This window comes from Bubalus kerabau, chromosome 12 (assembly GCF_029407905.1).
Source record: "Bubalus kerabau isolate K-KA32 ecotype Philippines breed swamp buffalo chromosome 12, PCC_UOA_SB_1v2, whole genome shotgun sequence".
NCBI classification, from domain to species: domain Eukaryota; kingdom Metazoa; phylum Chordata; class Mammalia; order Artiodactyla; family Bovidae; genus Bubalus; species Bubalus kerabau.
This window is the reverse complement of record NC_073635.1, coordinates 91,122,452-91,137,559: the sequence shown is the minus strand read 5'-3', so window position 1 is coordinate 91,137,559 and position 15,108 is coordinate 91,122,452. Positions and strand designations below refer to the sequence as shown.

General features: G+C 44.3%; 2 protein-coding genes across 6 annotated transcripts in view; both read right to left on the bottom strand.

Annotated features, from left to right (window-relative positions):
• The window catches only part of LOC129624802 (olfactory receptor 5M9-like), a 37,570-nt gene extending 22,887 nt beyond the window's left edge, over window positions 1-14,683 (bottom strand). For 3 of the 5 annotated variants that reach the window (XM_055543103.1, XM_055543102.1, XM_055543104.1), the window contains exon 1: window positions 14,562-14,682. The gene's annotated coding sequence lies outside the window, so the exon portion shown is untranslated. Of the gene's footprint in view, window positions 1-932; window positions 4,346-6,063; window positions 6,176-14,561 lie in introns of those variants that run through there. The other 2 variants (XM_055543105.1, XM_055543106.1) reach the window with 2 other exon arrangements.
• CHAMP1 (chromosome alignment maintaining phosphoprotein 1) lies at window positions 8,754-14,685 on the bottom strand. The gene is made up of 2 exons (XM_055543101.1): window positions 14,562-14,685; window positions 8,754-12,200 (listed from the first exon to the last, which is right to left on the bottom strand). The coding sequence occupies exon 2, from the start codon at window positions 12,161-12,163 to the stop codon at window positions 9,749-9,751; it is 2,415 nt and encodes an 804-aa protein (XP_055399076.1). The 5' UTR covers window positions 12,164-12,200; window positions 14,562-14,685; the 3' UTR covers window positions 8,754-9,748.
• Between the last annotated feature and the right edge of the window lie 423 nt (window positions 14,686-15,108).

Below are 15,108 nucleotides of genomic sequence, written 5' to 3'. Positions count from 1 at the left end.
TTAAATTTACATTTATTAGGGAAATCTCCACTTGTAAGGCTGTCTCCACCTGTGTACCAGAAATGGACGGATAACTAAGTCTTAAGAGAAGCTAGTCCATGGAGATGGTCTGGATGTAAATCTGCATAATAGCCAGACCCCTGTTTACTGTGCTTTGCCTCCAAACCTCCCAAATCATTCCACCGTGCACCCCCTGCCCAATGTCTTTCTTTTGTTCTTAGCTAAAGACAGCACATAAGTTACAGGCTTGGGCCATTTCAGGTTTTCCTAGGTACCTTACAAGCATATAGGGGGTATGCATGGTAATAAGCTTCTGTTTTCCTCCAGTTCATCTGCCTTTCATCGCGGGGGAAAGTCTCAATGAGGAAAAGAGAAATGGAAAGGGAACATTATTTTTCCTCCAAAACACATGCAACGGAATAGTATTCAGAAATATAACAGGATGAACCATCAAACCAAGCAAAAATCATGGATGAATCTTACATGTATATTGCCAAGTGAAAGAATCCAGTCTACACACTAATGACCCCATTTATACGACATTCTGAAAAAGACAAAACAGACTTAGAAAAAGATTATGAGGTAGGAGGTTCAATATTCCATCTGATACATTACAGATGAAATGATTGGATGGCACCACTGACTAGATGGACATGAGTTTGAGTAAGCTCCGGGAGTTGGTGATGGACAGAGAAGCTTGGCGGGCTGCAGTCCATGGGGTCGCAAACAGTCAGAGACAACTGAGCGACTGAACTGACATTACAGATGAATATCTACCACTGTGCATTTGTATAAACACATAGACCTTTAGACCTCAGTTAGTAAATCATAATCTATTCAAATTTAGTTATTTAGGATATGAGAGTGTTACAGAATGAAACACAGAATGCAGCAGAGTCTAAATGACTTAGAAATGCATGGAAAAAACTCACTCTTTGTTGCTGGCAGGGACTGCATAGGCTGACGAAAGCTGAAGCACCAGCAGGTCCTGAGGATCTTAGCGCAAAGAAAGCCAGAACTGGGAATATAAAGGGGTACAGCAGGGCCCCCACCTTGTTCCAGTCCTCCTGCTTCCCAGCCCACTCTCTGGGCCTGGAGGAGGGTCCTCTCCGACTGGTCCAGTGTGGACACATGGGCAGCGTCACTGTGTGGTGACAGCCAGGCACACAGGGCCCCTGGGCCACATGCAGCCGCCCAGGGCTTCCAGGAGCCCATGTGCAAGCGCCGGGACAGACATCTGACACATAGACGCACCACCTAAAGTGGAAACACCTGGTTCCTGGGACTCTAAAACTTAGCTTTTTAAAGGCCCTTTCCTTGACCCTCGCCCTTCTGGGCCGCTGTGTCTCCTCCTGACTCCTCCTCCTGAGACGTGTGGCTCACAGGAGCATCCCCAGGACCTGAGCTACTCAGCAGCTCCCACTGTGGTCCAGCCTCTCAGAGGGGCTGCTCCACCGCGCTTTGTAAACAGGGGAACTCGCCGTGGAAAGGCCCCTGCTCGACGGTCAGGAGACAGCTGCGCAGGGACGGCCACGCCCACGCCGCCGGGGCCTCTGGGTTCACAGACTGTTTCCCTAGTAAGGGCCTCGGAGATCCCCTCGATCCTTCTGAAGTGTTCTGGAACGCGAGTGCAGGAAGCTAGCACACACTTTCCGTATTCCGGTCCTGAAATGCGGCTCAAGCCTTTCCCTTTCACGACCGCACTGGCAGTGTCGGGAGTCACTTGGATCGTTTTTCCGTTTAGTTGCTTTGATTAACTCCAAGGACAACACGCCTACACGCGTCTCTAACTGGAGCATGCACGGCCCCAGTTCCAGGCAAGGGCGACGCAAAACAGAGTGTGATACAGCTTCCTGGGGCATCATGTTTATTCCCTGTGCTTTACAAGGACACCCATCCAGCCTGAACTCACCCCACAATGTCCCAAAGCCGAAACACCAATGGTCCTGAGGAGACCCATCTCCTGTCAGCCTGAAGTGAACCCCACAACGTCCCAAAGCTGAAGCCCCAGCGCGTCCTGAGGAGACCAGACTCCAGTCAGCAGCCACGGGCAGCCAGGCGCTCAGGCAGAGCGGGAATTCAGCTTGGGGCGCGGGTGGTCGAGGAGGCGGGCTCCTCGCTCCCTGCCAGCCAATGGGAACTGCAGCTCAAGCCTCCCTCACTCTCGCGGCTGCTGCTGCTGCTGCTGCTGCTAAGTCGCTTCAGTCGTGTCCGACTCTGTGCGACCACAGAGACGGCAGCCCACCAGGCTCCCCCGTCCCTGGGATTCTCCAGGCAAGAACACTGGAGCGGGTTGCCATTTCCTTCTCCAATGCATGAAAGTGAAAAGTGAAAGTGAAGTCACTCAGTGGTGTCCGACCCTCAGTGACCCCATGGACTGCAGCCCACCAGGCTCCTCCGTCCCTGGGATTTTCCAGGCAAGAGTACTGGAGTGGGGTGCCATCGCCTTCTCTGCCCTCACTCGCGCAGGCACAGCTAAGTGGAGACTCCGCCCCTTGGGGCAGTTCTGCTAGGTCCATTAAACTATGGAAATTAAAACTGAAATATTGCCAATATCCAAAGCTTCTCCAAAATAGTTAAGGAATAAATAACTTGAAACTGTATAGAATGAAATGTAGTCACCAAATTCACTCAAATTTATTAACAGACATTTAAATTTTGAAACTATCAAAATTGTGGACATAAACATAGAAAATCTACATGACCCTGGGTTTGGCCTGTATATCATGAGCTTTGAGTTTTAACACACAAGCTGTCAGTCTAAAAAAGAAAAATAGTGTGGACTTTATAGAAATAAAGATGTCTATTCTGAAAGACCTCATTCAGAAAATCAAAATACAAGCCACAAACTGGGAGAAAAATACTTGCAAAATTCATATCTGATACAGGATTTGGACACAAAATAGAGAAAGACCTCTTGAACAACCCTATAAACAATAAGTAAAGATCTGAAGAGACACCCAGCCAAAAAAAAAGTTATACAGATAGTACAAAACAAAAACACACTCAACATCATACACCATACACCATTAGGGAATTACAAATTAAAGTCACAAGCTATCACACTACACATATTAGGGCTGCTAAACTCTAAATATATGACAATACCAATTGCTCGAGGCTGAGGAAGAGCAGGAACGCTCCCTCCGTGCTGGTGGGATGCACGCACAGCCACCTTGTAACACAGTTGGGCAGTTTTCTCTAAAGCTAAGCACACCTCACCTAGAGATCCAACAATCGTACTTCCAGTATTTAGGAAACTGCTTTGAAAAATCCATGCCCAAAGGCAAACAAAGATGAACTTAGGCACAGCAGCACTACCCATAATAGTTAAAAGCTTGAAGTAATCATGGTATCCTTCAATAGATGAATGCATAATCAAAGTGGGGTATATCCACGTCAAAGCAAGTAGAACATGCCACCCCAAAATATGCCTCTCTGCTATGAGGATTGCTTAAGTCCACTTCCATGAAAAAAAAAAAAAGAGGGCTCTCAGTAAACTAAGTAGCAATTGCCATTTTGTGATGGACATTTACAGCAGACAAATCTCTGCATTTAAGGGCTGTCCCTGTTTGCACCAGAAATAAAAGGCGAATTAAAACTCAAGTAACTTATCAATGGAGAGGTCCCGACTTAAATCTATAAACAATCATACCCTTCTTTACTGTGTTTTGTGTAATTACCTTCCATAATGGGCTTCTCCCATCCTTCAGGGTCTTGTTTTTAGCTGAAGATGGCATTTAAGGTGATGACTTTGGCCATTTCAGGGAGTGACTCAGGTTTCTTTGGTAGCTCCCCTGTATACAGAAGCTACTTGTTGTTTTAGTCACTAAGTCATGTTCGCCTCCTTGCAACCCCACAGACTATAGCCTGCCAGGCTCCTCTGTCCATGGGATTCCCCAGGCAAGAATACTGGAGTGGGTTGCCATTTCCTTCTCCAGGGGATCTTCCCAACCCAGGGGTCAAACCCAAGTCTCCTGTATTACAGGCAGATTCTTTACCACAAAACCACCAGGGAAGCATAGAGGAGGTATGCCTCTGTTTTTTCTCCTGGTGATTTGTCTTGTATTATGGAAGGGCAGAGTGAAAATTGTTTTTCCTCCCATACACATGCAATAGAGTATTACTCATCAGTAGTAAGGAATGAACCACCAAACCTTGAAAAGCATGGTTAACTCTCACGTGCATATCACTCAGTGAAAGAATACAGTCTGGAGAAACAGCACACAGTATGACCTCATTTATGACATTCTAGGAAAAGCAAAGCTAAATAGATGATAAGCAGATCATCTGCTGAAGGGGGTTGAAGTATTCCCTGTGATGCTTTAGGATAGACCCCTGTCACTATGTGTTTGTCTACACTCATCGATTTGTATAGCCCAAAGGATCAAACAATCTATTCAAGTATGGTTATTCAGAGTGTAGGAGAATCACAGAACAGAATACACAATGCAACAAAACCTAACCACATTATAAATGCACTGAAAAGATATCTCACTGTAGGAGATGGGGCAAAATGTGTTGACTTTGGAAATGAATGGATACACAAAAGGCAAAATGGCCTGCACATAAACACTGGGCTTCATTTTATAGAGATCTTTCCAGAGTGCTGCTGCTGCTAAGTCACTTCAGTCGTGTCCGACTCTGTGCGACCCCAGAGACAGCAGCCCACCCGACTCTGCCGTCCCCGGGACTCTCCAGGCAAGAACACTGGAGTGGGTTCCCATTTCCTTCTCCAGTGCACGAAAGCAAAAAGTGAAAGTGAAGTCGCTCAGTCGTGTCCGACTCCTAGCGACCCCATGGACCGCAGCCCACCCGGCTCCTCTGTCCATGGGATTTTCCAGGCAAGAGTACTGGAGTGGGGTGCCGTCGCCTTCTCCGTTCCAGAGTGCAGTAGCTAGCAATTCTGAGACCACTGTACATGTAATCTGAAGAGGAGAAAAGAGCTGAAAATGCAAATGGTGGGGGCCAGGCTCCTCGCTGCAGGAGTGGGAAGTTACAGATAAACAAAGAATAAGAGGACGAAGCTGAGCCCCTGACCACCACTCCTTATGGCTCTGAGTTGTGTCCAACAGGACCACCATCACCTGCACATAGGTGCTATAACCAACCTGCCCCCTCCTGGCCTTTCCCCTTCCTCCCTGCAATGATTCCAGTGACATTTCCAGCCTGTACCCCTCTCCTAGGCCAGGTGCATCTGTCCATCCACGGCCTCCCCATCTCATCCTGGGGACAAACAGGCCCCTCAAGGACTGCAATCCTGCTGCTCCCCACGCCCAGGAGGCAGCCCCAACTTCTCCAGTTGGCTGAGCCCAGACACCTGGTGTAACCAAGCAGGAGCCAATGGGGCCCTTCCAGAACAGACACCGTCCCGTATCCTCTGCTGTAACTCCTCTCTGAAGTATGGAGATAATAGTATCTGAGGCACACTCAGGGAGTTGTTTTACAGCTGCTAAAAGCCTCACTGAGTGGAAGAAGTTAACTACTTGATGAGCATGAACACGTCACCCCCAGAGTGTCCAGTACCTGAGGATTTGTGAGGTTAGCCACCTGTTACCTCACCAACCAGAGAACTGTGCACCAGCGAATCACATACTGGTGAGGATCCACATACGAAATCATCATGACCCCACCTCCCTCATGTGGCCCGTAAAACTGCTTTCCTGAAGCCCTTCAGGGATTTCAGGGTTTAGGGCACGAGTTACCCGTCTCCACGTATTGGTGCCTTTACAATTAATGCTGCACTTTCCTTTACTGCACCTGGTGTCAGGCGACTGGCTTTACTGCACTCAGGTGTGTGGACTCAAGTTTTGTTCAGTAACACAGAAGCCTCCCAGGTTCCCAGTTCCTTGTGCCCCAGGGACTGTCAGCTCCTTCTCCAGGGCATATGGCCAACCCCCACACTAATTCCACTCTACACACACGGCCCTGGCCCAAGCCTAATCCCTCCATCAGGCCCTACAAAGCTCCCTGCCCTCACGGTGCATCTCACATCCCACCCAACATGGTCTTTCTGAAGCCTGAACAAGACCATGCCCCGCTCCTCCCTGTGAGTCCCCTCACCTGATGAAGCCAGGCATGATCTGTTCCAGGTGACTCCAGGATCCTGATTCTCTCCAGATGCCACGAGTGTGGTCGCTGTCTGTGCCCGTCTATATGGGCCTGTGGTGATCTCCTAAAATAAGGGTTATTTTATATACAGATAATGGGGTAAATGGTGGCCCCAAAAGATGTGTCCCCCCAGAACACGGGAACAGGGCCATATCTGGGAAAAGGGTCTTTGTAGATGTAGTTAAGGATCTCAAGGTAAGGTCATCTAGGGTTAGGGTGACCTTCAATCCAACTGACAGAGTCCTTATAAGAGATGAAAGAGGACACAGATGAGAAGCCTCATGAAGATGGAGGCAGAGGGGGTAAGGAGGGGGCCACAAGCCCCGGGACCCCTGGAGCCCCAAAGCTGGAGAAGGCAGGAAGGACCCTATCCTGGAGCCTCTGGAGGGACCTCAGTCCTTGATCTCAGGTGTCTGGTTTCCAGTATTGGGGGAGGATGAACTCCTGCTGCTTTAAATCACCCAACATGTGGTTGTTTGTTAGAGAAGCCACAGAGAACTCACACAGGCCCTGCTCTGTAGGATCCTAGAAGTGTGGGTCTCATTAAAGGAGGATGGAGGCTGGATTACAGAACCCTTAGAGTCAGAACTGGGCCCTCATAAATGATAAAGCAGTGGTTGGACCCCAAAATGTTGAGGGGTCAAGTCTGAACCTTGTCCCTAGGGGTACTGGCTGCACATGCCTCCCCAGGTTCTTACACCTTTATGTGGCATAGTTAAGTATCTAGTCCTGACTGAGGACATTTAATGTCACTGTTCACATTGCTCATTAAGAACCCACCAGTTACACAGGTGAAAACCCAACTAGGATCTTGCTACACGAATGAGCAATTCTGAAGATGGTCGGGGGTGGGGAACGTATGTGCAGACATCAGGCCTTCCATCCTCCCACCCCTCCTCCACACTCCTGACCCCCTCCTCTACCCTCCCAACCCCCCAACCCTAACCCTAAATCCTAACCCTAACCTTAACCCTAAACCCTAACCCTTCAGTCATGTCTGATTCTGTGGACCCTGTGGTCTGTAGCCTGCCAGGCTCCTCTGTCCATAGTATTTCAGGGAAGAATACTGAAGTGGGTTGCCATGCCCTCCTCCAGTGCGTCTTCCTCACCCAGGGATTGAACTTACTTCTCCTGCATTGGCAGACAGGCTCTTTACATCTAATCTGGCCTGGGAAACCCGTTCTTTTTGATATATTCCTCCAGAATTTCCTAAGAGCCATGCGACTGAACTGAACTGATAGGGATGCTGAGCATTCATGTGTCTAATGGCAATCTGTATTTGTTCCTCAAAGAAATCTCGTTTCTTTGACACCAGAAGGGTAAAGTCACAATCAGTTCAGTGACTGCTTCATCGCCTTTGACTGTGTGGATCACATTGTGGAAAACTCTTACACAGCCAAAAATACATAAACAAATTAAAAAGTAAAAAGAAAGTAAATAGGTTCTAAACTAAGGACAGTTTACCCCTTAGAGGTAAAAGGAGAAAATTTTGGGAAGCTACAACTGAGGTGAGCCAAGAACATGGTGGTTTACTCAACTAAAATTGGCCTTAATGCCAAACTACACATGCAGCACAGCTCCTTAATCTAGCACCAAATCCATCTTATGACAGCATTATTAAACACCAACATGAGATGCCAAGTTATAGGATCTAGCCAGATTCCCCTTGAGCAGATATAGAGGACTCTCTGAGAAGACTGCACCAAAAGATATGACTCCAAAGAACCTGTTGCATGCTGTTACATGCTCAGACATGGTTGTTTTGATTGCAGGCTTCAAAACAGTTTCTGGGCACTGGAGGCCCTTTGTTTTTCTACTCATAATTTTAATCAAGTCAGCATATTAAAGACAGCTGTATCCAAGACACCTTCCCCCTCCTGCCTATTGGCATCATGTCTAGGAGTTAACTCCACAACTCACAAGCTTGTTGTTAAGCTGCCCAGTGTAAACCAACAATCCCATCAAGCAGTGCCTTCCCTGCCAGACCATGTTCTCTGAAATGACAGGTCTGGAGCTGCTTGTTTGATGGAATTCAAGTGCATAAGCCAATATCTCATTTCTGGCTACAAATCAGAATCCTTACGACACTAAATGCTCCCTATTGTTTAAATGAAGCAGTCAGGACTGACCACCACCAGGATTAAGTGCCCTTTAATAGGCTAACATGGATTGATGAGAATTTTCATACAAAGCCTCATGAAGCTAGGACTCGTGCATCCTTGGTTTCCACTTTCATGGATTCAACCAATCATGGATCAAAAATATTCGAAAAAATTTCCAGAAAGTTCCATAAAGCAAAACTTGAATTTGCCACTTGCTGATAACTATTTACAATGCACTTACATTGTGTTAGGCACTCTAAGTTATCTAGAGATGATTTAAAGTATGGGAGGACGTGCACAGGTTAAATACAAACATTACATGCTTTTAAGAAACGAGCATCCATGGATTTTGGTATCTGCAGGGTGTCATGGAACTAATTCCCTGTGGGCACCAAAGGATGACCGTACAGTCCCTGAACCTACCTGACCACTCTGAGAAAACAGAGCTTAGAAAATGCTGCTCCAGATACGAAAATCAGTGTGAAAACAAGTGGAAACTGGAAATAATTACACAAAAGAAAACACACAGGAAGATGCTGCTAACATGAAAGCCTTTGTTTTTAATTTGGTTGATACACATTTGACAAAATATTTTAGAATACAACAATCCATAAACAGGCACCAAGTACTTACAGTAACAACTGTGAAAAACACAGAACTGACGTATTTCTTAAACAGTAATGTTTATTTATAAAACTTTTTGTGGTGAATCTGGAAGACTTTCGGTTCTGCTCATGACCCTGGTCTGAAGCCCCAAAAGATGGTGCGTAAGGCCCAGAAGGAGGTGCAACTCGTAACACATTTGGCAAGTAAGGATCACCTGTTGGTATGAGCTCATAGGGAAGGGAAGGGCCAGATCCGGGGTAGGGTACAGAATGGAAGACCCCAAAGGAATCAACTAAGGACAAGACCTAAAATCACACCCCTGTTTCTGTTTCCTACAGGAGAAGACTGCAAACTATCTTTTAAACTGACTCAATTTCCCCTCTTTTAGCAGAAAATCAGCAACCCTGAGACTCCAAACTTCCATGACATAAAAGCTAATAAACACCTAAAAGTGGTTCAAGATTAATAAACTAATATTTTATGACCAAATAGAAACTTTAAAATAATTTTTATGATCTGAAAACACACTTAAGAGAACAAAACTTCTCAGAATTTTCATGCCTAATTTCCATTGTCCAAAATTAGTTGCACAAAAAAGATGTAACTAGACATTTCCAACTGGGTACGACTTAGTCTTGTTATACAGAACACCTACCTCTTCGTATTACTCAAATATACTAAAGAAATTAGAGAAATTTTACCCATATGGAATATACAATATGCATTTATTGACTTAAACAACAGCCACATAAACAAGAGACCAAGAAAAAAAATAACAAACACTTATTCTTTGTAACACCACTGAGACAAACACAGTACACCACAAACATCAGCATCTACTGGCCCAACTAGGCTTTCTAACCAATACTTTCAACAAATGAGTTCAATAGACAACTCTGTAGAGCACATATCCACACCATGTTTAAAAATCAAATTTGCTGCTCCTCCAGTGGAGGTTCCAGAGCTTCCATCAGCTTTTTATTTGCTTCCTCATTATGCCGGCTTTGACAATGAGTTAAATGTTTCTTAAAGCCTCTTGGAAAATTTGATTCAAAATTACAACGTGGACATTTAAGCAAACTTTGCCCATGAGCAGCTACATGATTTTTAAGGAGAGATTCTAAAAGAAAAGCTTTTCCACAAATTGTACATTTGTAAGGACTATGGACATTATGCTTGTTAACCAAATGATGCAAAACAGCACCTTTTTTCATAGCACGACAGCAACAAATTTTGCAATAATACTTTCCTTTTCCACGCTTCATGTATTTTGCAATCTCTTCTTCAGAGATAAAAGCCTCTTTTTCTTCAGTAAACTGCAATACATTTTTGGACTGCTCTGGACTAGTAATGTCCATTTTGTTCTCTTTACTATAATCAATAGATTCCACATCAACCTGCTCTTGGTCACTGCTGGATTCTTGGCCCTTACCATCTACTGCATCCAAATCTGCTTTGATACACTCACTGCTACTAAGCTCAGCGTCAGAGTTCTCTTGGTTGTCTTTCTTGAGCTTCTTTGAGGAAGGAAATAAAGTGTCTTCCAAGAGTTTCTTAGGTGTATCCATTAGTTCTTCCTGAACTAAAACATCACACTTTTGATCATCTATGGCATCTGCCTGTGGTTCATCACCAAGCTCAACTGCCTTTTGAGACTCCGAGAAGATGGCAGACTTTGAAAGTTCAGGGAAAAGGGCATGCTTCCGGGGCTCTGGAAAAAGAACACGTTTTCGTGGTTCAGGAGAAGCAGGAGGGGCGGTTTTGGTAGGCTCAGAAAACAGGGAAGGCTTTCTAGGCTCAGTACTGACAGAGAGAACAGGCTTCCAGATATCAGAGGCTGCTTTTGGGGACTCAGATGGCCCAGAAGGACCTGGTTTCCGTATCTCAGGGAAGACAGGTTTCTGAGGTTCGATGAAAAAGGAAGACTTCCAGAGATCAGGGGAACCACCACGGGAACTTTTCTGGGACTCAGGATAATCAACTGAAGCAGGAGATGTTTTCCGCTGATCAGGAGAAAACTTCCAAATCTCTGGAGACCCTGAGGGCTTTCTGAGCTCTGGAGATCCTGCTGGACTCCGGATCTCTGGGGACAGTGTTGGGCCAGGTTTGCGAAGCTCGGGAGACTCTGGAGGAACTGTCTTCCAGTGTTCAGGTGACAAGGTGGTAGCGGTCTTTCGCAGCTCCGGTGGGCCAGACTTCCAGGACTCAGGAGACGCAGGAGGAGATTTCCAGGAGCCAGACGAGACTGATGAAGACTTCCAGGAGGCGGAGGACACGGATGGAGCCGGTTTCCAAGGTCCAGGAGACACAGATGGAGCAGGTTTAGCTGGCTTCCAAGGTCCTGATGCTGCTGACGGACTGGATTTCCAAGACCTGGGGGATCCAGGTGGCCCTGGCTTCCAAGAGCCTGGTGACACAGATGGGGCTGGCCTCCGAGGCTCTGAGGAGACAGCAGAGAACAGCTTCCAAGGTTCAGGAGACACTGATGGGGACAGCTTCCTCGGCTCAGGGGAGACAGTCTGGGCTGGCTTCCGAGACTCCGGAGATGCAGTTGGGGACGGTCCCCAAGGTTCTGGGGAGGCAGCTAGTACTGGTGACTCGGGGGATGGGGCGGAAGGCGGCACCAATGTTTCTGGGAAATGGGAGTGTTTCTGGGGTTTGGGATTAGTCAGAGTGGCCTTTATTGGCTCAGGAGACACAGGAGCAAGTTTCTGTGGTTCTGGAGAAGGAACAGGGACTAGTTTCTGAGATTCAGAAACAAGAGGGGCTGGTTTTGGAAGTTCAGGAGAAGAGACAGGGGCCGGTTTTGGAGGCTCAGGAGAAGGAAGAGAAGGTGTCTGTGGCTCAGGAGAAACAACAGGGCCAGGCTTCTGAGAGTCCAGGGAAGGAAGAGGAGCAGGTTCTGGTGATTCTGGAGACGCAACTGGGCCAAGTTTCTGTGTTTCTATAGAAAGGGCAGGGGCAGGCTTCAGGAGCTCTGCTGAACTGGAGGCTGTTTTCTGGTGTTCAGGAAGAGGGGGGCTTTTCACAGGTTCTCCTTCTTTGTTGAACTGATTTTTTGGTTTCTCATTCCATTTCTCTGCAGCCGAATGTTTAGATGTGATGTGATAGTATACATTAGAGTACATCTTGCTGGTGAAAAAGCATTTATGGCAGTGAAACAGCTTTGCACTTTTCTGGTAAAATATCATTTTACCTAACCCACCGGCATCCATTTCATCACAAAATTCTGGATGGATGGTACCCATGTGGATTTGTACATTTTCATAATCTGTGCCTCTGAAATTGCAGTGGTCACACTCCAAACGTGCCGGCGTCTTACCACGTTCCTGCAATACTTCCATTTTCTAACACACACGATTTTATTCTTTAAAAACAGTGCTGTGACAAAGGAGAAATACAGGAATGATTTTCAGGGATCATAATTTGAATGAAATGCTATTTCTAGTCCATTCTATACTTGAAAAATTTTAAGTTTAGAATGGCACATGCATTTATTTATATATATCTCTATAAAGACTGTGAAGAGAAGGGGAAAATCTAACTAATTTTTAACCAAGTCCCAGGAACTCTGCTACTTTTACATATATCATCTCATTTAATCCTAACAATATGACTCCAATATTATTTTCATCTACAGATGACGAACCTAATGTTCAAAGTCAATTACCCAGGTTATAAGACTGTAAGGAACCCAAGCCTGATTCCAGAATTATCTACCGCATGTGCCTTATACTTTAATACCCTGAATCAACAAGCTGTTAGCACACAAAGGCTGAGTAAATGTCAAAGTTAAAGCTAGGCTATTCAGGCAGAGCAAGAAACTTTAGACCCACTTTACAAAGTGCTTGTTAAACTAAATCTAACTGTGAAAAGACAACTTTTAAAAAAAAGACAACATATCTTGTAATGCTTTATCCATCCTAATGTATTTTTATCCACTCATTTAATGAATTAATTATTTTGTGCCCTATGCTCTTCTAGGTGTTGGGGTTTTAGGGGTGTCTTACAATGTGGTGCTTACATCAATTGAGAAGATACGAATGTGGAAGACAACACAGAGAAGGCTCTCAGCAGAGACCTTAAAGGCTGTGAGGGGGGTTTGTCAAAAACAGCAATTCAGATGGAGGACACCCTTGAGGCAACTTGCTTGCCAGAAAACAGGACTTTAAAACTTTTAAGCTAATCTTCTTAGGCGGTAAAAGTTAAGAAAAACTCACATACTCATTCATGCGGACAAGACATTCACATAGTATCACTTCCCAGGGGTTGTCACTGTACTTATGTATCACTAAAGAGAAGTTCTGTGTTTACAAAAGGGCACGAATACATTCTATATAAATAAGGTATTAAACATATTTTTCTGCAATGAGCTTCCATTTAAAGAAGAGAAGTCTGTGGCTCAGGAGAAACAACAGGGCCAGACCGCAGGGAAGTGAGAGGAACGTGTTTTGGTGACTCTGAGAGCAACTGGACCAAGCTTCTATTTCTACAGTAACAGCACATACAGGCTTCTGCTGAATTAGAAGGCATTTCCTAGGGTATCTTTACACACAGGCTAAGCACTGAAATTCCTTATACAGATCTTTGAATGTGAGGGTATTTTTGTAGGGGAAATTCCTAGAAATGTTTCGAAGGCTATTTGCAACTGAAACTAATGTTTCACCAAACTCTCAAAAACCTGCAGCACTATTACATACGTTACATACCAAGTGTGTCTATGTGAGGAATAATTCCAGAATTCCCAACTCCCTCATCACCCGAGGATCATTCCACTTCAAACCCTTGCTACTCATTAGGTGAAAACTGACATCTCACTGTTGTTTTAACGTTCTTTAATGAGAAAGACTGAGTATCTTCCCTTTTTATCAGCCACATGTATATCTTTTTTCTAAGATGTACTTTATGCATTTTTTTAATTATTTGTAAATAGTCTTTGTATATAAAAGAAGTCAGTCATTTTAAGGAAACTACCTTCTCAATTTACCATTTGTCTCTTGACTTTGACTTTTCCCCCCCCCAAACTACATATTGGGTTGGCCAAAAAGTTCATTCAGGTTTTCCATAACATATCATGGGAAAATCCAAAAGAACTTTTTGACCAGTTGGTTTACACAAAAATTAAAAATTTACAACTGTTTCTCTTATGACTGTGTTTTAAATTATGCCTTCTCATTCAAATACTTTAATAACTCAGTATTTTTCCTATGATAATGATAACTTCATTCTCTTCTTACATATTTGTATCTTTAATTCTCTGGTATCCAGCCTGTTTTTGACCCCAAATGGATAGTTTTCATCTCAACATTGATTACACATGTAATCAATGACATATAATGTTCTTTTCCTGAGATGCAGCATTCTATATAGCAATTACTAAGTTTTGTGATTATATTCTGGACTCTATTCTCCACCAGTTATATCAGGTATGCCCTTCTTAGCATGGATCCAACAACTGCTAAACCAGATTCTGTAACTAACACAATTAATACATGTTCATATACCACTATCAATATGGGTACGTATGCTTTTAACGTTTTCCCTTAAGAACTCTAAGCACTTTTTAAAAAATGCACTCATCATAAAATATTCTCTTAAATGTTAGAAAGTGAGAAATGTTAAAAGCACACAAAAATATATGCAAAGCAATGCTACTAGAATATTACTGTATAAATTCAGGACAAATAGTTTTAGAACAAGGAAGAAATATAGTCCACCATGTTTTTTCATTAGCAGACTTACCAGTTGTCTTAGAAGAATTCTTTAAAATGGTCTTCAAAGGGCAGGCAAGTGTACATGGCTTTTTGACTAGACCACAGAAAACAATGTATAGTACATGAAGGACAGAGATGAGAAGTTGAACCTGAAAAAAACAAAAAGAAGGGTAATCAAAATTACTTCACTGTGAAAATCTGTGCCCTCTGTAATTCTGATAATTTCTCTCACTATCCTGCCCCTTCCAACAGCAACAGGGGTCCAATCCAAAGCCTAGACATTAACTTTAATAAAATGACACCAAAGATTACGGTAGGTAATATGCATGACATCGCCCTTGTTGAGTTTCAATTTAATGACCCACTATGGAATTATATACACAGAGCAAAATCCTAGGCTGGATGAATCACAAGCTAGAATCAAGACTGCCAAAGAAATATCAACCACCTCAGATATACAGATGATACTACTCTAATGGCAGAAAGCGAAGAGGACCTAAAGAGTTTTTTGATGATGGTGAAAGAGAAGAGTGAAAAAACTGGCTTGACAACATTCAAAAAACTCAACACTGAAA

Coding starts and splice junctions, on each gene's coding strand:
- CHAMP1 (XM_055543101.1), bottom strand. CDS start 12,163: ATGGAAGTATTGCAGGAACGTGGTAAGACGCCGGCACGTTTGGAGTGT.